Raw genomic sequence first — 23,484 nt, forward strand, 5'->3', positions numbered from 1 at the left:
GCAGTGAATTGACTGTAAATAGGAATTTACGAACTGCAGTGAGTCTTCCCTATCAACATCCTGGCAGTGGGGCTGTCAGATGCTAAGTGGGTGTCCATGAGAGTCGTCCTCTCATGCCAAGGGAGAGGTACAGAGGGCAAAACGTAAATTTTTAGGGGAGCTAGAATAGCTTTATTTCTTTGAATTTACCTGTGCAGGTGCTGAGCTGTTGTATTAAAATGATCAGGTTCAATCTCTGCCATCTGTAATTAGGTGCACTTAGGTGCAGCTCAGCATGCACACTTTGGTTGGATATTTCTGAAAATGTTTTCCAGGGCTTTTATGAGCTGTAAAGGTCTAAAAGAAAGAGCCAGAAAGGACTGTGAGATGAAACAGCATTTTCTTGCCCAGTCAGACAAGAAGTATTATCCTTTTAAGAGCTGTGGGAACAGCATTTAGTAACAGCTACATAAAAGCTTGTGTTGTCTGCAAGGTACAGATAGGTGCCTAACATTTTCCAAGTGCTCTACAAATTGTCGCTTTTTTGTGCTGGACTGTGACTGTAATTCATGTGAAGCATGTCCTAATGAGAATCTCTTTCCCCAAGAAGTGATAAGGCTGTTGTATTCTGAAATTTTAAACTGCCTTTTAGAAAGAAGAATTACATTTTATTGCATATATTCTTCTTTGCCCTTTGAGTGCTCCTATATTTTACGTATTTACTTCAGCTAACTACAGTTAAAAATAAAAATGGATTTAATTTAAGGGTTTTGCTGGATGAGCCCTAGTGGTCTTTGCAGGAGGCAGCTCTAAATGTTATTTCTCCTAGCTATGCCTCTTTTCCCTCTGCCCAAGGTTTACAACCTGTCTCAGGGCAGTAGCAGAGCAGGACACCACCGTGGTTCTGTCTGAGCTCATGGTGCTGCCAGCAGCTATGGCTTTGTGCTGGGTTTTGGGCTGGAGGTGGCTCAGGGAGGGGGCAGTACCCCTTTACCATTTGGAAACCACCGCAGCCAAATGGTTTGGCACAGACTTCTGGGAGCCCCTGAGCTCAGATGTGTGATGTAAATGTGGCAGCTGTTGTACATTACTTCATATATTTAAAAAATTTTAATATTGCTATTAGATGGTGAGAAGCTGCATGCTTGTTTTTACTTAGGTTGCAATGGGGAGTATTGAAAGGCTTAGGTAAGGCACATCAATCAGTATAGACCATTTGGTGTTAGTTTCTATCTGCTGAAATTGGGGGGCAGGGGTTCCTCCACCAAGGCTCAATAATACATGCTAAGGATGAAATTCTAGTGTTGACTTTAAACCGTTTTTTACAAAACAAGGCAAACACAGCTTTTGTGCTGAATTTTTTTCATGTTCGTCTTTTCTGCCAAATCTCATTGCACTGTCAGTTCTTATTTTTACAGTGCAGGACATGACTGAAGGTTACTGATCTTTGTATCAGTGGGCCATACAACAAACACAATTCTTAGTTGTAGGTAGAGAAAGTTAAATCTGTTTTTCATTTACAACTGGATTTTGTGTGGTACAGGTTATAAGTCTGAAACTCTGACCTAGTTGAAGTCTGTGGAAAATCTAAGTTCATGTTAAGACTTGAGAATTAGTACAACTACCTTTTTTCTACTGTCTTAATGAAGCAATTTCATTATTCTGGATTTCAGTTTTTTTAAATGTTTTTTTCACAAAATGCAAGTATGGCGTATTGTAACACACAAGCTTTCTTCAGAGATTTGGATGCATTCTTTTTATAGCTATTATGTTGCAGTTTTAAGTGATGCTGGGCTTGGCACTGAAAGTACATGCCATGTTCTTCTCCTGGGGAGCAAACAGTGTAAAGATCTAAGGAAGACAAGTATAGGAGACTAAGAGGACAGATGGCAGAGGGTGTTAACTTTTGAGGACATGTTGTCACCTTTGTGGGAAAAGGCCTAAAACAGTGCTAGGGGAAGCTTAGGTTGGATATGAGGAAAAATTTCTTCGCAAAAGGGTTGTTAAGCACTGGAACTGGCGGCCCAGGGAAGTGGTGGAGTTACCATCCCTGGAGCTGTTTAGACATGTAGGTGTGGAACTTGGAGACATGGTTTAGTGGTGGAGTTGGCAGTGCTGGGTTAACATGTGGACTTGATGATGTTGAGGATCTTTTCCAACCTAAAAATAAAAATGTGTAGATTGAGCATCCAATGTGAGTTTGCAGGAGAGAATGGAAGGACAAGAGAGGAAGCCTAGTAGGGTCAGACATGTAGGTTGCTCCAAGGCTGGTTTTGCAGTGAGTGCATTTACTTTGGAAAGGGCTTATTTCCATAACCAGGAACAGCTAAACATACGAAAACATCACTGTGACCTTTTTTTGCTGCTGTTGTTTGCAGGTCAATAGCTTTGACATAAGCAACGTGTCCCACAACCACGCTCGAGCCGTGCTGTCGCAGCCGTGCTCGGTGCTGCACCTGACGGTGCTGCGGGAGCGGCGGTTCGGCAGCCGCACGCACACCCACGCGGACGTGCCGGGCTCCGGGCGGGACGACAGCTTCCAGGTGACCCTGCACAAGCGCGACTCGAGCGAGCAGCTCGGCATCAAGCTGGTGCGCAGAACAGATGAGCCAGGAGTTTTCATCCTCGACCTTTTGGAAGGGGGCTTGGCTGCTCAGGACGGCAGGCTCTGCAGTAATGACCGCGTGCTGGCCATTAATGGACACGACTTGAAGCACGGCACACCGGAGCTTGCTGCTCAGGTTATACAGGTAATTTGCTTTCCCTGCCTGAGCCCTTAGCTCAGCTTTATTTCTTGGGCAAAGCCTGGGCTGGAGTCTGTTCCTAGGCAGAGCAGCTTGTGTGAGGCCTAAAAGCCTGTGTCAATGTAATTTACAGTGATTTATGTTCTGAAAATAATAGTGAAGAACAGGATCTGCTTTGGCACCTACCAGATGAACTTCACCCCCTCAGAAGTGAAAAATGCATTAGTCTTCCCTGGAATGCAGCCTGAAGATTAGAAGACAGCTCATGTGAGCGAGGAGAGTAGCCTATTGTAGCCTATTGCTTAGCAGGGAAGAAAAAAAAAACCAGGATTATTATTATTCTGTTTATGTATGTATTGTATTTTAGTCTCTCAGTAAGCTCTATAGAAGTGGGCTTTGGTTTTTATTGATTTGCCTGTGCATGGGATTGAGTTAAAACAAGAAAGTAATTTGTCAGACCGTAGAGTCAATAGGTAGCAGCTGATAAGTCAAATATAGGTTTTCCATGAGTTCTGCATGTTACAGCTCATTTTCTGAGTGTTCAAAAAAGGGCTGTTTCCAATGTCTGGCTATGTTCCGGACACGAATATTACCCAAAGCTTGATGCAGTGTGACATATGACCCTTCTGTGTCCCCACAGGAAAACATTTACTCCATGCCTTTCTTCCAGTCTGTAAGGAAAAAAATGCAGCGAAAATGGCTCTGTTTTTAGGAAAGTTGGAATATACCAGTAGTACGTTTCTGCAGTCTGGTCATCCTTGCTTAAAGCACCACATAGAGAACTCTGATACAAATGAGTAATAAATACTTGTTCCAGGAGTCATTTCAAGAGTTTTCCTTGCAGTGAAATTAAAATAACAACGATCTTGGGAATTGTAATTTTAGTTTCCCAATTTTTGTAAACAGTGATCAGAATTTCATATCGCATAACTTTTACCTTTTAAGGTGTGGCTTTGCAGCAATAAAAAGAATTGATGTTTTATTTAACATCTGGTAACTCCAGACTGGAGCCTCCCAGGATTCCCCAAAATCCAGAGTATGATGGTATGCTCATGTGTATCATTGTTCTTGCAAGTGTCTTTGGGAAGTACCAGATGCGGTCAGAGCTTTTGATCAAAATCTGCAGATCTTGGGGCTATCACATAGGCATTTCTTCCATTTATTGCTGTGTGTTGCTGAAGTTCAGAGGCTGCAAATCGAATGGGGTGAATTTTAATATTTGAAGCTTTGTAACACAAAGTGAGAAATGGTCCTTTTGACAAAGGATTTTCAGCTGATGTAAAGGTGACATCAGAGGAGAAGGAAGAGTGTTAATTTCCCTTCCATTCCAGGGGGAATTGCAAAAAGAAGCAAGTAAGAGACTGTGCAGTCTATAAAGGAACTGGAAAACAAAGTCTTCTGTTGTCTGGTTTTGCATTCTGTCATATGTTTTCCTCCCTTTCTAACAATCAGTATCCTATCAAACTTGATGACGTTTGATGACCTAATGTACTCAACAGGCTAGTGGGGAGAGAGTGAACTTGATCATCTCTAGACCCCTGAAGTCACAGACAGTCAGTATTATCCGAGACACCGGGACTCACAGCAGCAGCTCACACCAACACCAGTCCCAGCAGCTGTTTCACAGCAGACCTAACTCACATAAGGTTGGTGCTTCTCCTTCTGAAAGGAATAAATACTCATTTACTCATGTGGTGGTGTGTGTAGCAAGGCAAAGCTAGAAGAAAGGATTATGTCTTCTTTTTAATCTAATTAATAAAACAATGGTGATGACTTCCAAGTACTCAAGTGCTGCATCATGTCTGGAGTAGGAACAAAAGATACGAAACAGGTTCTCAGTATGTTTTTTGATTTGCTGACTACAGTGAAAGAAGCAAGTTCTGTGGGCTCATACAGCTGTAGTTAGACCTTGTCTAAGACAGTGGCTGGTGTTACTCCTTCATGGAAGGGCTGTCATTCAAGAATGTTACGGTTTTTGTTGCTGCTGTGCTGGCTGCAACCAGGAAGGAGCCCACCATCCAGCATATGAAGAGCATGTTGGAGGGATGTGTCATCTCCTTCATGAGTCCACCGTCCTGGCTACAAGACTGATGAGTACTGCAGGGTCTCAAGCAGGGAGAGAAAGGCAAAATGAAGAGACTTTCATGAAGCTAGTGTCAAATTATTTGGAAGAGCTGCAGAAATAGAGCCTGTGCCTGAGATGTTCTTGTAATTAGAAAAAATACAACTTCTCACTCTTAAGAAGTTGACTTTGTGAAATAATTGTTATGTTGACCATGTCAACAAATCCACCTTTGCTCCTGTCCACTCTATTTGCTTTACTATTTATTGTCGTACTTCTGTTAGGATAATTTACGTGCATTAGTAATATTTTCTTTTAAAAGCGGGGATCATTTCAGAAAAGAACGAATGAGGCTCTAGGAAGGTTGTTTTCCTCCTGAGGGACAAAGGTGAGGCTCCTTAAAACCATGGCTGTGGGTACTTGCCACAGTGCTGGGCCATACCTACACAACGATTAGTTCATTGATGTCAGAGTGTGAACCAACTTTGCATGTGCCAGCATGGGTTGTACTCTTACCATGGTTCCAAAGTTGGATGAGTGGATTTCCCTCGTGGATCAATGCTATCTGTGGGCTCTTTGAAAATGGGAAGTCCCATGTAACAGCAAGAGGACGTTTCTCATGTTTTGTATCATTTATCTTTCTCTCATTGACTTGTAGTTGGCTTAGAAGCCTTGTGGCTTAAAATATGTTTATATGATTGTGTGGCAGCAGCCAGTTCTAAAGCCTGAAGCCTTAGGAATGAACTGTTTTTATAAGCTATGGTGTGTTTACATGTAGCTACTTCCATGATTAATGTGTATATGTGGAGCAGAGCCAGTCCGAAGGAGCACATGGCACTGGAGGTCAAAGAAGACAATGTTGTCATTTTCCAAGAGAAGGCAGGGGAATATATACATAGATACACTTTGAAGAATATCCCAGCTTACTTCTTTCATTATTTTGGATTCCTTGCAAGTATTCTGTTAATTTAAGATGCTACTACAGGTGTATGTGCAGTGGTTTGAATCTTTCGCTTAATAGCCTGAGGGAAAGGCTTCAGCAAATAAAATTTACTTTGATTTAGGTTCAGATCTTTTTCATTTGGCAGAACTAAATACAGACTGAACTTCATTCAGTTGTCGGAAAATTTAATACAGGATCTCTTCTTGTTTCAAGCTTGAGTCTTCATTATAATCATTAGGAAGGCTGCCCAAGGTACCCATTACAAGCCATTAGCATCAATTGGCCTTAGTTTGTGCTCTGGGAGGTTCTACATACCAGCTGCAAAAGAGAACATGATGCATAAGGGCTTTAAAGGGTCTCTTATTGTCATCATGTTTTCATTTCTTAGCAGCTTCTTTGTAGTTCTGGGGCATATTCTACTGACAAATGAAGTAATGCTGATGTTCACCAAGACATCAAAAAGATTTGTTACTGGTTTGTCTGCAGAGTGTTGACCATATGGTTTTGTAGTGCAGTCCTAAAATTTAGCCTGTTCCAGTGTAGGATGTTCAGAAAAACTAGAGTGGGATTTTCAAGATGGGCCTTTACAAACTTTCTATCTGTGTTTAAGTATCTACATCCATGGGGTTTTTGTTGGTGATTTTGGGGTTGTTTTTTTGAGGGGGCAAGGATCTGACCTGGAAGAAATCCAGCCAAAGCTGGTTTCTTCTACTTAGTCCTTTTAAACTGTTCCATTAAAGTGTCAAAGCGTGGGTTTGGCGTGCATTTAGTTGTTGTGTTCTGGTTTTTTGTTTTGGTTTGCTTGGGTTTTTTCCTTAGTTTTAAAAATGCTTTTTATCCCTATTAAACAGGATCTCTCCCAGTGTGTTACATGCCAAGAAAAGCACATTACTGTGAAAAAAGAACCACATGAATCTCTGGGAATGACAGTGGCAGGAGGCAGAGGCAGCAAAAGTGGCGAACTGCCCATCTTTGTGACAAGTGTGCAGCCTCACGGGTGTTTGGCAAGAGACGGCAGGATTAAACGAGGTGGGGTTTGGCTTCCCTGGTGGCATGGCTACCTCTGATTGCTTTTTGATCACTGTGTTCTCTGGAGTCAGGTGGTGTCAAAAAGTCTTCTCGCAGATGTAGGGGAATGCTTATGGATGGTTGTTTTTCTCCACGATTCAGTAATGGAAATACAGCATTTAGTGTTGCACTTTCACCTTTCATAGGAAGGGGATGTTTACAGCATGATAGCAGGGGAAGTGGATAAGATCAGGAAATGTATGGTTAAATTCTTTACAGCTGATGGTAGTCCCCTGAGCTGGGGGTCTGGTGTGATGCACACACACCCTGGTTTTGTGTTTAATTTAGTGGATTGGACCACATCTCTGTCCAAGGAATTTCTCCTCCTCAGTGTAGTATCTGAACAGCAGAGAAGCTCTGATGATAGGCCACAGCTCACCCACACAGAGTTTACCTTAAGAGCTACATCAATGTTGATCCCGGTTCCCAAAAGCTTTCTTGTCCTCTGGGATAGCATGAACTTGCTGGTCTTCAGGGGTGCTGCAACACCTGCCCTTGTTCCTTGGCTTTGTAAAAGGGAACGGGGAGGTGGAGGTTAGGCTCAGCTTAGGTGAAGGCAGTCCTGCATAATTGATAGCAAAGGATTTGATCATTAAAATATATTATGTCATATGTGAATCAAAGACTGCCTATGGGATCTCTGAGATCTTCTGAGACAGTTCACAGAATTAGAGAATGTTTCAGGAAAGAAATTTAGGAAAAAAACTTCACAGATTGTACATTTAAAAGAACAGTGTGGGAGCATCCTTCTTTGCTTCTGAGAAAGGGAGATTTACACCCACACACCAGCAGGTATGCTTTCTTTTTCTGTACTACTATGAAAAACACACTTGGTAGAAGAATCACTATTGTTCTTCCATTGTGTAACATTAAAGTAGCCACAGAAGCTACTGGGAGGAAAATCTTCTATAAACTGAGTCTCATTCCAAATGTGACCTGGGTGTTTGCACTTTTGCTTTGGTTTTTCTGGCTTTCATTGGTGAGACATTGTGTGGAAAAGGAGTCTGCCACTGGATAGTTAATAACATTTTTGGTTTTATCCTGAGGCTTTTAAAAAACATAAGGCTAAAATTGTGGAAATTTTTTTCCTGGCTTTGACTCTTTCCAAATTATCTTTGTAGAGAGGTTCCATTTCTGTCTTTGAATTAACTGGGGTTTGTACTAAACTTTCCAGTAGATTTTGAATTCCATTTTCTTCTCCCAAGTAACAAGTTGTTAAAACCAGATGAATTAAAGCACTCTGTGCAACCTTACCTGTACAATAATTGGTTACTTTGATGTGCCTGCATTGTTCCTGCCATCATTCTTCCTTCACTTTTAAAGTTAGAATGAACCCAAGATCCATGTCTGGAGACAGCTGTGTCATGGCATCTGCAGTATTAGTTGCAGCCAAACTGGTGAGGTCCTTAGTTAATTTCTATTCCAGATTTTCAGGGCAGTATACATAGGAGTCACAGTATTTGGTGTGTTATGTGGAAATAAACACTGATCCAGCTTGATAAAAGCTCAGTACGTTAAAGTTTCAAACTGACAATATAAGGCTTCAGAGCTATTCGCATTCCCAGTCTGTTAGTTAAGACTGTCTTAGGTCCCAAGACTCCAGTTTGGAATGAAACCCTGGTGTGGGAGGTGCTGTGGGTGGGCAGGACTGTCAGACTGATGTGCTCTCCCTCGCATCTTTGCACAGGTGATGTGCTGCTGAACATCAACGGCATTGATCTGACCAACCTGAGTCACAGCGAGGCGGTGGCCATGCTGAAGGCTAGTGCTGCCTCTTCAGTAGTTGCCCTGAAAGCCCTGGAAGTCCAGATTGTAGAAGAACAGCCCCAGGCTACTGAAGAACAGTTGAGTACCATCAGTGAAAATGAATACGATGCCAGCTGGTCACCGTCGTGGGTCATGTGGCTGGGACTTCCGAGGTACGGAATTAATCAATAAAGTACTTACTTAGCTGTTGTAAGCTAAGTCCTGTGAGAGACATAAAGAAGCAGAGACCTTCTTAGTTGCAGCACATCTGCCCTTATTTCTGCTTGACCATCTCAGCTATATGCAGTTGGCAGTGTGCTTAGGAAGCAGGCTGTGAACAGGAGCGGTGTTTCCTTAGGAAACTCAAAGATTAATAGACTGGATTTATCCCTTCACAAACCATAGTAACTACCCATGTGGAATGTTCTGTTCAGGCACAATTAATCTTTTTTTTGTTTTATTGTACTGTAACTTTCTGTAGAATATCTAAAACCAGAGCAATTACTAATAAAACCACAAAGTGTATATCCATCTGTCTCTTTGCTAATCTGCTACCTAAGTTTATGAGGCCAAATAGTTCACTTCAGAATATTGCATCAGATTTTGGCCATTCTTACAGATTCTTGACATGTCCTGTGCCAAGACTGTTGCCATGTAACTATAGGCTCACATTGTTTTTTCTCAAGAACCCACTACCATCTCTGCCAAACACAGAAACTCTTAGACGTTTGCAGCAAGCTCCCTCCCCTTAACTACTCTGCAATCTGCTGGACATCATTTGTACTCCTCACTCTCTTGAGGCTGCAGCTATAATCTCATTCTGGCATCACTTGCTATCAAGAAGAGTTCCTACTACAGCTAGTAGAGTTGTTAACTTCAGTCAGGGCATACAGGTTAATTCCTTTCCCTCTGATGAATTTGCCAGGTCTGTACTTAAAGTGTAAAACCACAACAAGAACCAGTCAGACTGGGAGCAGAATGCAACTGAAGATAACACAACCATGCATTGGCCCTCCAGAGGTTTCTCTTTTTCTGAGTTTAACTGTCAATTAATTTATCTTCTATTAAAGTATTAATGAGTAATCTCAGTAAATGGCTCCTTTTCATGCTTTAGCGGCGGTTTCTTACCTGGTGGTTTATTTCTTCTATGCTACAGATGCCAGTGTATGGCTCCTCACATTATGCTCTGCATGGGGCTTTAAAGCAGTGTTGAACAACAGTAAAGAACTTGGTGTCTTTTTGACAAAAAGTTAATTTCTATGTAGATTTGTTTGGTTTTTTTTTAAATTACAGTCATTGCCAACTTCATTGGCGAGAATTAATTTTCACTAGGGCTGATAACATAGCAGTACAGTTAGTGAAGTGTGATCTGAATTATTTACATTCTGTGTAATAAAATGGTTAGTCATTTATATTGTCATTACTGGTGGTGAATCAGTTCAGAGGTAATGAAGATTGTGCATGGATTTTTAATTTTTACTTGAAGTAGAAAAAGCTTAAACTGAATGGGGGTGGAAGACAAATGCTCTGCATTTTTGACTTGCAAGCTGAACACATCAGGTATGGATTTTTCACCCACATTGTTGCCACCTGTGAAATTCCTAAAATGCAGTTCTATTACTGTCAGTTTGCAGAGTTAACTGTGTTTAAGTAATTATTCTAGCACTGTGTTATTTCTTTTAAGACACTTTCCTGTCTCAAGATTGTGAGGCTTTTTCGGTAATTGGTTTGATTATTGCAAAATTACTCTGGGAACAGAGGTCTAATCACCATCCCTCCCTTTCTCTTCCACTCTTGGTGCAGTGGTAATGATGAGACAGCAGATGTTGTGCCTACTGTAAGGCTATACATGGCTTTTTCTCTTGTTATCCTGTGCTTCCATTCCACAGCTGCCTGCATAGCTGCCATGACGTGGTGCTGCGGCGGAGCAATTTAGGGAGCTGGGGCTTCAGCATCGTCGGTGGCTATGAGGAGAACCACACAAACCAGCCTTTCTTCATTAAAACAATTGTTCTTGGAACTCCTGCCTACTTTGATGGAAGATTAAAGTAAGCCAAAGCAACAATGGTAGAAATAATAAAAATAGTAATAACAGCAACAATAATAAAGCACTTTTAAACAGTTATGTGCAACTAATTGCTTAAGGAAGTACGCTGTAGCATCTTGTGCTGCTGGATGGTGCAGCCCTGTAGTGCTTTGCCTCCTTGATGAGTGGGATGCAGGGAAGTAACAGGGTTTTTCTGCTGGGGAAGGGGCATCTCTCAGAGGTGATGGCATCTCCTGTGCTCCTCCCCAGCTGTGCTGGTGATGTCACCTGCTGTCTCCTGTCGAACTCTTCTTTCAGCCAGGAGACAATGTGCAGTGTATATGTGCAGAGCTAGCTAGCTTTTGTCTTCCTATAGAACAGCTAAAAGTTAGAACTTAACTTCTGCAAAGTGGGCAAAACTGCTTTGTCCTTTCACATAGCCTTCTGAAGCCACTGCTGGAAACTGGTACTGAAGATGAGTGCTGCTGCTTTAATAGAAGGGCAAGAAAGCAAGTGATAAAGATTTCTGAAAATATTGTTAAGGAACCAAGTCCCCATGGCATTACCCTGTCATTAGTTGGCAGGAAGTTCACTGATAAATGAAGCAAGTTCAGCAGATGCCCCTGAGATGGTGGAGCTGGAGCACTTGCCCTGCAAGGAGAAGGCTTCAGGGGCAGCCAAAACCCGTTCCAGTACTTACCTGGAGATTATCAAGGAGACAGAGCCCAGGCTTTTCAGTGGTGCAGGGTGAGAGGATGCGTGACAATGGGCACAAATTGCACAAAAGAGCTTTGAGACTGGCTATAAGAAGAAAGTATTTCCCCATGAGGATGGTCAGGCAGTAACATAAATTGCATGGTCTCTGCCCTTGGAGGTTTCTGAGACCCTACTAGGTAAACCCCTGAGAGTCCTGGTCAGATCTTACAACTGACCTTGCTTGCAGCGCAAGGTTGGGCTATAGACCTCCTGAGGTCCCTTGTGACATTAAAGGTTATATGATTTTACTTACACATTACATTTGGATGCAGCCTCCAGGTCCAGTATCCAGATATATGTCTTAGCCTCATGTAGGATTAGTTAAGAACTAGGACTTAAAATTCCCATTAAAGGTTCTCTTGTTCATAAACTTGATTTTTTGTGAAGGTGGCGGTCAAGAATATGCAACTTGAAGTTTTGTGGCATGAATTTTACATGCAGATTTTCTTACAAAGTGACTTAAGAAAAGAATGTACTTAGGCCTAGAGCCTTGACAGTAATTGATTTTTCAGTTCAGTGACTAAATAAATAAATGAAAAAAATAACTTGGCTGAACACAAAATTACGATTTTTTTTCCAACTGTGGAACAGTTCGGATTAAATTAAAGATCTTAGTTCAACCCAAATTAAATAATTTCACGTTGGGGGCTTAATAACTAGAGGTCTTCACACAAAAGGAAGTTCAAGCATCATTCCTAAGAAGAGTGGAAGAATCATTGTGATCACATTTGTCCCCTTGTAACATATGGAAAAGATGCTCTTGTGTGATAATGTGATATAATACTGTCTTTACAAATGTACTGTTCCACTGAAAATGCGGACTCAAAAATGGGCCATCAACAAGGGAGAGCCCCTTAGAACCCTCACCGTGAGTTATTGTGGGGCAGGTCTCTTCTAAAGCTGTTCTGTTTTGTTTTAATTATCTAAATGTTAGGCTGGAGAGGAAGGGAGTAAATAACTTCACAGTTCAATCGTTTAGACAGTTTTCTGCTTACATGATCTGTCTGGTGTGATTTTATAGAAGGCAAAATGACTTCATCGGAAAGGCTGTGGGATGTACTGAAGTGAACGGTAGCACTGCAGTTTGGGTGATGGGGTCCCTTGGTTCAGGCAGAAGAGGACTTTGGAGTGCACGTTTGACTGGTGTTGGTAACTCTGCTTCCTCTTCCTCGGCTCTGCCGTAGGGAAAGCTCAGGAGAGCATCTTCTTGCCATCCATTTTGGTGCTTTCAATACTTGAGTGGATCAGTTTCAGGAAAAGTCCTGTTTGATCTCCAAGTCACATTTGACTACTCTGGGGAATGTCACACACTCAAGTTGCAAAGCAGAGGTGTCTAGAGATGGGACATGGTCAGTACAGAAAGAAATTGGGTCCATATTTGAAATTTCTCTGAGGTTTTAAAAACCAGAACTTAACCCTTCAAGGTCAGTTTTCTCAGGGCCAGCAAATGGCACCCTCAAAATTTCTGTTACCCATTTCAAAATGCAGAGATGCTGCAATTCTCAGTTGAACCATCTGCTGAGAGAGATTTCAAGCCAAATGGTTATATTTGACAAAATCATAAACCACTGAAAACAAGGTTCGTAGTTGGAATGTGGTTGGTTGGTAACCATAAGTATCTTTACTTACACCTCCTACAGTAAAGGCATGTTTGGTGTAAATGTGTCATAATCCACACAAACAAACAGAAATGCTTCTGTCATGCACATGCTATCTCATCTTCTCTTGACTCTATTAGGTCTTTCCAAATCTCTTTTCTCGTGTTTCTATACAGGTCAGCTCTTAACGCAGAATTATCTTGGTATTAGAATTGAAATAGAGTGATTTGGGAATTTCCCGGATGAGTTTCAGAGAATCCTAGAATAGCTGGAAGTTGGAAGGAACCTTTTAGAAGTTACCTAGTCTAACACTCCTGCAATGAGCAGGAGCATCTTTCAGTAGTAGGACAGACTTCAAATTGAACTGCTTTGGGATTTTTAGCTACACTCTCCAGCCTCATGCAAACCTACCACCCCAGCAGTGAAGTGCTGTTTGTTGGTGTGTGCTACTTACTGCAGAGCGGGACTCATAATGTGTTTTTTTTTCTTCTTGTGTTTTTTAGGTGTGGTGATATGATTGTTGCTGTAAATGGACTATCCACGGTTGGAATGAGTCATTCTGCACTCGTTCCCATGCTGAAGGAGCAGAGGAACAAAGTGACTTTAACTGTGATTTGCTGGCCTGGAAGCCTCATATAGAGTTGTGAATCACTTCGGTTCAAGCAGCGTCTTTTTCTAGATAGCTGGCACAAAAATCTCTATCTTTTTTTCCCTATTGATACAGCTGGTTAAAAGCAGGGCCAAAACTGCTGTATTTTCCTTTTTTTCAGGCCTCTCAGACTTACTCTACCTATTTTGCCATCCTAAAATAGCTATTTCTGTTCGCTGTATCTATTGCTGACACAAATGCAAATATATTTGAGCTCACAGAGAAACCCCCACTCCAGTATGGCTGTCATTGAGCTTTTCCCATCAGGCTTGTAGGGTCAGCAGAAGAATTTAGCGGTTCTTTGGGTTTCTCTGCAAAGTCCTCAAGTTGAGTCGTGATATATAAACGTAACATTCATGTGCCCGCTCTTCGCGGCAAAGAGGACGTGTGTCAGTACCAGAATGACACATGCCTGCTGCTATGAACCAAAACCTGTTTCCAAAGGTTGCATCTCTTCATTTCGTAAGCCTTCCCATTCTCGATTCCATATTTCGGACTGATTCAAGTATTCCATCTTACTCATCAAAAATTACTTGGTCCCCCAAATTTTTCTTGCAGGGCATCAATGTTCATAGAAAAGTAGGACAAAAGCCTGATATTACTAGAATTTTTATAAAGTGCAATAATTGGACTCTTTGTTAGGAAACTTTAATATATTACAGAGTTTGTACCCTATAATGACAAGAAATATGGAAGCAATTCCCGTTGCAATGCTGGCAAGGATACATGTGCCCAAGGTCGCCTTTGAGTGAATGGCTTGCAGTATTAGACTTTACTTTACAAATGAATGTTTTGCTATGTCAGAGAATTTTGATGAACATTTTTATGAAGATCATTTTTACCGTTTCTATTGTAGTTGTCAGCTCTCTTTATTCAAGTGTGGAAACAATACTTTGACTTGTACTTTCTAAATGAGAGAATTATTTCCAGGGATAAAAGCAAGCTATTAAGAAACCATACGTTATGGTTTACAGGTGAGCAGGCTAGATGGAAAGCTCTTTGATTTCAAGTCCAACTGCAAAGTAAGCTGCAAAGTTCACTTTTACTGTCTGTCACCTCCTGACAAATGTGCAAATGCCTTGATATCAAATGCTGAAAAGATCTCTTTTGCATTTCAGGATATTTTTTTTTCCTTTAGAGAGCACCTGCTATTAAGTTGTCAGTAATACTGTTTGTCTTTGATTGTATTTAGTATTTTTACAAACCAACCTGTAACTTCTAGACTTTGCCTTTCCATGATATTTGCAGGCTAAGCACCCACTTGTTTAAGAAAAGGGGGGTGGAGCGCAGCAAGGAATGTGCTGACCTGGAGCTAACCCTGTGTGTTGTCAGTGTTCTCAATATTTGAAAAGAGCTTCATTTATAAACCAGGTTCCCAACCTGAACTGATTTTATGAATGACCTCTGTATTGTATTATTAATTACCAGAGAATGTATTTGAGAGTCACAGCATATTTCAATTGTGAAGCATGAACTTTATTTTCAAACTTAGCTGGTATAATATCGGGGCATATTATCGCATGTCATTAATTCCAGTAGCTTTGTTTTCAAAAGAAATAAAGTTACTCTTTTGCAAGAAAAAAAAAAAAGTTAAAAATCTCATATGAATGGTTTGATTCCTCTCTGTAATGTATACTGTTGGTTTAATTTCATAATGTTAAAATACAAAAGAATGTCCTCTCCAGTATATTACCGTAGTGAGAATCCTTGTTTCTGAAGCAAACACCAAATTTATTTGATACTCTTAACTGATTTAAGAACCAGTTTTCTCCCATCCCCAGATGGTGTTTAACTGTATGCTTTGCCCTTAATGCAAACTTTTTTGTGAAGTACATCTTAGTGTGTAGGCTTTTGTAGGGAAGTTTTTGACATATGTACTAGATTTAGTGTTTTTTATTTTAAAAATTACACTTTTCATTCAAAATCCTGCAAAAAATATTTTTAGACTTTTTTTCCTTTTATACGTTAAATGTAACAAAAGCATGGGTTAGCTTAAACTGTGCAGTTTTGTTTCTGTGTGCTGTAGCTTTTGATCAGAATATCTAGCGATAAAACTTTTCAGAATAAATTCACTTCTCAAATCATTTTTCCCCTTTCTCTTGTAGCAGAATAGTTGGGTTTGGTTTTCTGTGCCTTCTGTTTTAAATTATTTCAAGATTTTTTTTTTCCAAATATTGCTATATAATTGTATGGTATTAATGAAGGATGAATGAAAATAAAAGTTCATTCTACACATTGTAATAACTCAGAAGTATCGTCTCATTCTTTGCTAAAGACATGGGGAGCTCAGTGCAGACTCGGTTTAATCACAGGTTTCTCCTGTGATTTATCATAAATTACAGTTAGTGAATGTACCATAGGGGTCTGAGGGTATGCTCATCCTGCCAGGGTCCCATTAATCCCAGCACTGAGAAGTGTTTCTAAAGTGGAGGTAAGATCTGTGCCGTATGGTACTTTGCCACAAGTAGTGTTTCCTCTTTCCCCTTCCGTGCCAGCTGGTACTGATCAGCTGGAGGATGTTTTCACAGCAGAGATTTGATGCAAGGAGACAGTCTTGCTGGAAACATCAGTTTTACAACTGAAACTTGACCCTCCTGGTTATCAATTCCCATCTCCTGCAGGCAAGTAAGCTCTATCCTTAGATGTCTGCAATGTTACAATGAGTCTAAAAGCAATTTCTTAATGATTTGCAGTAAAGTTGCCCAGACTCTGTTACTGCTCCTTGCAGTAGTTGCAAATAGTTGAGTTCCTTTAAAAGAGAACCATGCCTGTGTACAGAAGTGCAGAAGAAACCTGCCATGTCTGCCAGTAGGTTATGAGGTCTTGTACTTCTTGTAAGGTAGGAGCCAGATCATCAGAGTTTTGGTTTACAGGCAGATGAATGAGTTCATTGCTGCGGGGGGAGGTTCACAGAGCTTTGTGTAAGGTGGTGGACTTGGTCATCTGTGTGCTGGAGCTTCATGGGAGGAGCACCTTTTCCAAATAACCCTAGGGATCTCCAGTTAAGAATGTAAAAGTTTATGCCACATCACAGCACGCCAGTAAAGTGAAATGTAGAGAGTTCGTTTGCCACTCTAAACTTTCTCTTTACAGTCATGAGCAACTGAGGAGAAAAATCAATGTCACGGAATAATTAAGAATACGTATTAAGAATATATTTCCAAATTCTGTAATAGATCTGGGGTGGCTATAATGAAAATATAAGCCTGGTTCTCAGAATGTCACGCAGACAACATCAGAAGCAAGGCAAGTTCCTTTTTTTAAAGAAACTTGACCATGTACTACTGAGGCAATTTTAATGGATCATAAACATTTATTAACAAACTAAGGTAGGAGATCCTGATGACTTAAAAGTGTGTGTATGCCAGGCAGGACAGCAGTGATGGCAAACATGGAATTAAGGCAATACATGCCACATGGCCTGAGAAAGAAGGTGGTGTAATGCCAAGGCAGGTCAGTGAACCTCCTCATCCCATTTGTCTCAGGCAACTTCTAGGTGAGTTTACTTATCTAAAAAGTGGTTCTTTGTAGACACATAGAGAAAGGAGAGACCTTGTCACACCTGAAATAAGTCAGTCTAGCTAGTGAAGAACAATTCTTAAATTACTTGTTGCTCAAAGGATGAGAAGGCTTTCGACTTTATACTTCTGGGACAATTCAAATAACATTGTATGGATAAGAAAGCTTACTCTTAAGTAAATGCTGATGTTGTCCTGTTCGTTGCCATACCACACATGGATAAGTCTCCTGAATATCAGCAGGACAGTGTGGATGCAACACCCATGTCAGTGATGCATTGCAGCAGGTACAGTGGCGATGAACTCCCTTCCGGAGAGTCTCACAGAACTCAGAAATCAAGTTGGCCCAAGAGTCTGGTTACAGGCAGCCTGCTCAGCTGTGGCATCCACTGGGCCTGAAGCTGGTTTAGAAGGAGAAGGAATGTGTTTGGGTTTGGGGGTTTTTGTTGTTGAACTATGCTGGTAAAGGCTGGCTGGAGGAATCTGTGGGTTGCAAGCACAGCCAAACAAGCAGCATGCTCCTCAGTGGGGAAAGCCAAGTTTGCACAAGGAGGGATGAGGGCCAAGTGCTCTCATCACAGGCTGGGAAGGAATTGGGCACGAAATAGAAGGGCAGAGCCTGTTCTATGACTCTAAAGGGCAAATACCACATCTAGTAGGGGCTGTCCCTCTTTGTTCTCCTTCACAAGTAGTAGCTTCGACTTCCCTCCCAGACCTTTCCTACCCTGGCTTAGCCACAGCAACCAGGAGTAGAGACCCTGTAGAGACCATGGCTCAGGTTTAGAGAGGAGAGGGAATAGCTTTGAGGCTACTTTACATCCCACAGCACCCTGCTGTCGTGGCAGATACTGGCTTCAGCCACATGGGAGCTGGTGGTCCCACTGGTGACTCAGTCTTGGGGGGTCTTGCAGGGAGGTGGTCTGCAGGGCAACCACCCCCTGCTTTTAAGATGGAGGTGCAGGAGTTGATGTAAACACATCAGAAGCATTCTCTAACTGGTGTCAGAGCTCAACTTGCTAATGCTAGGGATCCATAGCACAGAGAATAACCTCTGCTGGGTATGGGGTTCATCTGCCAACCCTGTTTTACCCCCAAAGCAGTGTATGGTGGTGCAAAACCACCAGGCAGCAAGACCCAAAATGTCTTTTTTCTGCCCCTGAAGAGGCAGCTATTGAGCCTTAAGCAGCCTCAGGGCAAGCCTGGGCATCTGACTGGTTCCAGTGAACAGATCCACTAAAGCCACACAAGCTGGGTTTGCAGTTTGGGTGCAGCTTTGTAGGGTAAGGAATGAAGTACACTATTAAGGAATCAATTTGGTGTTTTGTTTGATCTGGGACAAACCAAAGTGCTGGTTGCTTTGCTCCCAGGTTTTGATGTAAAGTGATTGTGGAAAGCTACAGAAGAGAAGCCTTTTAATCAGATTAGAATAGATAAAGAGTATAACCTCTTGGTTATACAATTGAGCTTTCTAATCATATTAAACTTTAATACCAGCATCAGTGCCATACTGGAACAACAATAGCAAAAAGCTGTAAGCATAAAATATTACAGATCCTTAAACATATTACAAAATGTCATCCACTAAAGTTAAAAAATGTTATCGTGTTTGGGGAAATGTGCCAGAGGAAAAAAAAACAACACCCGCGAGGCTGAAGTCCTGTGTACATGTGCAGATTAAACGCAACACAGCAGAGGCAAGACTTGACCTTTCTATTTCTTACATTTTTATTCATTAAATTGCTTCCCAAGCAGGTACTTCTGCTATGGCTATTACCCACCTTAGCCCTCATCTGCCAAGGTGCTAAGTACACTTAACTCTTTTTGCAATCAGTTAAAGTGTCCCTTGTTGTAGGATGCAGCAAGAGGTGGCTCCTCTTCACTGGTGAAACCCCTGGAAAGAAACAGCTTCGGCTCTCTTGCCCCTCCACTGCTGCAGCCAGTGCTCAGCATCCAGCAGTGCTTAAAGCCAGAGAGGACTGAAGCCAAGAGACAAAGGGAAGGGATGTTAATGCATTTCAAACGCCTGATTTAAGTGGGTTGATTTTCTGGCGTCTCTGTTCCTGCAGATCTGAGTTTCCTCTGCGAGTCAGGTTTGCGAGTACAAAGGACCCTGCTTGGAGTCAGTGGTCTTGCACCGAACCTCTGCCCGCGACTGCGAGTCCTGCCAGGACGCCTCTGGGCTGCAGCCGCCCTGAATCGGAGCAGACGATTGTGGCTGCACCTCCTTGAGCAAAACAGCCAAGCAATAATTCAAAACTGAAGCTTTTCCTTTCTTCTTCCCTCCAACTGGAGTTGCCTCTTCCCCCAGACGTGCCGGAGGTGCTTTGCGGTTTGTTTTGACTGAGCAGAGTCGGGGTACCAAAGACCTTAAATTTCAACCACGCGGTCCCTTCTGGCTGCAGTGTGAGCGTGGCTGGCAGCTTGGCACAGGATGATGGCTGAGAGGGCAGTCAGGACCAGCCAGGAGGCACCATGCCACGGCAGCCCTCATGCCATCCTGGGGAGCTGGCCCAGGGATCCTGGGTCAGCTGTCCAGATGCAGTAGGTTTTTTCCTGTTTTCACCCCAGGGTGAAAACCACACCAACCTGTCTGTGGTTTTCATCTTGGGGTGAAATTTTATTTAGCTGAATATTTTGCACCTCACAGAGTCTTTCCCATCCTTAGCTAAATAGCATTTACCTTCAGATATTTCTTCCCAAACTTTCCACCATTTTTCTGACCCTCTGCAGTCCCTACAACTGCCCTTGGCTGCTTCCCTACAACTGCCTTAATTGCTGGTTTTTCCAAGGCATCTTCCAGCCCACCAATGCCTCCTTCAGGCTCACAGGGTCTCTCTGCATCATCCTCTGACATGTAGCACACAGGGTGGTGTAAAGGCTATTTTGGGCCAGCAGTAATGGTGCTGGGGGTTCAGGGTGCACCAGGACAACTGCTGGATTTTCTGCTCCCCAGCCAGGGGAAGACTGGGACCCATCATGGCTGGGTCTTGGAGAGGTCCCCCACTTCTGGTTCCCACCCCAGCACCCCACACACCAGTGGCCCCAGGTTGGTGGGCTGGGACCGCTCTCTAACAGCCCGGGAAGTTTGGTTCTTCGTGTTTCTTTGTGATTGGCGCTCTGGTAATTACGCACCTTATGAAGATATCCGATGTAATCATACCCTTCTAAAAATGCCTCGGATTAAAAGCTTTTCCTGGGTCTTCAGGTGATGGGCCTGCAATTACAGAAAATGAACTGCATTTTAGCTTTCCATTGAAATTAATAACAGTGGTTCTCCAGTTGACTCTGGGAGTAGTTAATGGAACAAACTGGATGCTCCACTACAATGAGGGTTTTAAAGCTATTTGAGAGAGATTTTGTGTTTCAAATACGACAATAATTCGCACGATGCAAAATCATTTTGTCTTTGCATCTTTGAGAAATAATGGCTCTGTGTAGCTTCAAGATGCAACTATTTATCAATAATTGTTTCAATGTGCTCTTCCATCCTTTGCTGCACTGGAAAAGAATGATCCGCAGAGAACTCTGGAAAAAGAAAAACAAGTCAAGGAATTAATGATGCAGAAAGAAGCTCCAGCCTTGTCTGAGCTCCATGAGGGGGTTTTACCATGAACCTTGAAAAATAGATTTGTGTGAGTTCATGCAGGGCAGAACCACAAATATTCTGAGACTTGTTGAATTTCAGTTATTCCATCTCCAACTCAGCTCAGTTAAACTCAGCCTCTGAGAATTGGCAAATTTTGGAGTGCTGCTGGTGAGTTGCAGCCGGTATCAGGGAGAGAGGAGCCAGCCCCTCTCCTGCATCCTGGTTAACCTGCCCCATAGGCAGGGGCAAAATAGCTCACAAACCTTCTGCTGCATCAGCTTCCTTTCATAAATTCTTGCCCACGGAGTAGAGGCGCGTTTAGTGCATCACTCTCCAGGGGAGTGGAAGAGCAAGTGGTCTCTCTGTCCCCAGTGCCTTTTTCATATGAACTGGGCAGAGGACGGACCAGGATCCAGCTCTGCACCTCTCACAGTGAAACCAGTCCCACTTCTCCTCTGCCCTGGGGATACTGGAGATGCAGAGCAGGTTCAGACCATGGAGCAGATGTACTGCAGGGCCACCCTATCTTTACAGACGCTATTTCAGTGTCCCCAGATTTATCTCACATCCATTGAACACCTTTTTGCACCATGATACTGCAGCAGAAAGGGCACTGAGGGCCCTGAGCAGCTCCCTGGGATTGACACCGGGACTGGCTCCCTGATCCTGGTTCCCTTAGCAAGGCAAGAAGAGCCCTGAGCATTCCCACCTCCTGCCCAAGTAGTCCTTCCCATGGGCTGTCCTCCCACCCTGCAGGGTTGGTCCTTGCTCCCACGTGCTATATCCTGCCAGGAGCTGCTCATCTGTCAGTAGTGCCAGTTTTACTGCCTTTTCCCTGGGTGATAGCATCACCTATCCAAGTTTTACTGCCTTTTCCCTGGGTGATAGCATCACCTATCCAAGTTTTACTACCTTCCCTGACATCAAAAATAGTTGTGTTTTCAGGGCAAATCTCTCAGCTGTCCAAAGCAACTTGAACTGCAATCTAAAGAAACTGTGTTTTGCATGGAGTTTCTTGAATGAAACATTTGCTCTTTTCTTTCCTCTCTCTCCAAAAGTATCTGTCAGAAATCCAGTGAGACCATCAATCAGAGGAATCCTTTTCATCAGCTGAGTCTCCTGGGACCCAAAATCACAGGAAAATACTCCCTCAGTCAGTGGCCATGTGTGCAAACCTGTAATTCACCTGCATCCTCAGGTACCCTTGGGAAGGGTGAGAGGCACCAGTTTCCAGCAACAACCCAAAATTTCTGGCCTGGGCCCAGAACCACTTGTAACAGCAGTTCTTGCACAAGGACAGGTTTCAGCAACGTCCTGCTTCCCAGGCAGGTTGATCAAGAATGAGGGTGTGCCACCAACCAAAACCTCTGCACATGAGGCTGTAGGCTGTTTTCTAGCATGTTTATAGATATTTTCATGACCCATATGTTATGTATTACCCATATATTATAATTACCTGTATAACTAACTAAAACTACCTATATGATATAGGTTACAAATTGTAGATAATTACCTAAAGGTTTGCAGCTTTTGGGTGGCCTGGTGGGCAAGACAGAACTTTGCTTGCTTGTTCTCCTTCCAGACTTGCAGCTCCTCAAGGCACAGCTCTGCTTCCTTACACAGCTGTAAATCAGCCTCAGCTAAGTTAAAAAAACTACCCACACTCAGCTTTCCTTTTTTTTCTTCTCTCCTAATTCACCTTTCCCTCACTATTTGTACAGCCTATCTTTTCCAAAGGACCAAGACCCAGGAAGGTCTGACCCCACCAGTCTGGACCAGAACTGCTGCTGCGAGTACAGCTGGGACAGGTGGTTCAACCCCAGGACAGGCTTTGAAGGCATCCAGCAGCAATGCTTCTGTCTACACTTATTTGATTTTTTGTCTGTGTCTCATTATTTTTGTTGGCAAGGAAGGCACAGGGAGGGGTTTTTCATCAGGAGTGGAGTCAATTGAGAAGCAGCACAGAAATATCTTTTGGCAGCTGCTGCTGCTGCAATCCCATCTTCTGTGAGGCAGAGGAAATCTTGCCTAATCTAATGAGGTCTGACGTGTTTGTCTGCTTTTAGAAAATCCTTCCTTTATTGCTATGATTGGTTAATTCTGTTAGCAAACAGATCAGCTACATCCATGTCTTTGTGCGTACGTGTTGATGCCATGATGATTTTTTGCCTTTTCTTTTATACCCCTGTTATACCTTTTTACAACTTCTGTATTCTTAGTGCTTTTTGCCTACATTCTTAGACTTGTTTGTTCTGCTAGGAGACTAAACATTTTAGAAGCTTCGTAGGTGGGAGTTAGTGTGCCCCAGATCCCAAGGCCCTCTCCAGAACACATTCTGTAAACTAAGATAGAACCATCCAGGGGAAGGTTCCTTGGAGAGGGGGGCTCATTTGAGCCTCTCATTGGGGAATCTTTGATAGACATGCTAATTAGTAAAACCTATAATGTTATACCAGATCTTTTGGGGGTGTGCATTGTGGGTGTGCATTGTGATGTGCATTGAGGTGCATTCGACCTGGATGTAGTGCACCCAAGGACCCTTAAAATAAACACCAAGGTAAAATCCCTTTTTCCCTTGTAACCGTGTTTGACTCTTGATTTTCAAGACCAGGAAAAGGCATCATGTTATGGTCTCATGTGCCACACAACTACTCTGCACCTGGATTATCAACAGGAGGTCTCTGTGATGACTGTGCCTTAATTCGTGCTCTGCCAGCACAAGAAGCCACACCTCTTCAGCTATTGCTGGTGCTCATGTCTGGGGCACTCAAATGCCTGTTCTTGGAGATACAATTACACGAAAAACTCG

The 23,484-nt window shown here is 42.6% G+C and overlaps 1 protein-coding gene across 3 annotated transcripts in view; it reads left to right on the top strand.

Moving 5' to 3' along the window:
• The window catches only part of LNX2 (ligand of numb-protein X 2), a 37,648-nt gene extending 21,833 nt beyond the window's left edge, over positions 1-15,815 (top strand). For all 3 annotated transcript variants that reach the window (XM_017731381.1, XM_008631462.2, XM_017731380.1), the window contains exons 5-10: positions 2,358-2,729; positions 4,223-4,369; positions 6,580-6,757; positions 8,484-8,715; positions 10,432-10,590; positions 13,426-15,815. In XM_017731381.1, coding sequence (XP_017586870.1) covers positions 2,358-2,729; positions 4,223-4,369; positions 6,580-6,757; positions 8,484-8,715; positions 10,432-10,590; positions 13,426-13,561 — 1,224 coding nt within the window. In that variant the 3' untranslated portion in view covers positions 13,562-15,815. The remainder of the gene's footprint in view (positions 1-2,357; positions 2,730-4,222; positions 4,370-6,579; positions 6,758-8,483; positions 8,716-10,431; positions 10,591-13,425) is intronic.
• The last annotated feature ends 7,669 nt before the right edge of the window (positions 15,816-23,484 follow it).

The sequence above is a fragment of the Corvus brachyrhynchos genome, unplaced genomic scaffold (genome assembly GCF_000691975.1).
Source record: "Corvus brachyrhynchos isolate BGI_N302 unplaced genomic scaffold, ASM69197v1 scaffold103, whole genome shotgun sequence".
Classification (NCBI taxonomy): domain Eukaryota; kingdom Metazoa; phylum Chordata; class Aves; order Passeriformes; family Corvidae; genus Corvus; species Corvus brachyrhynchos.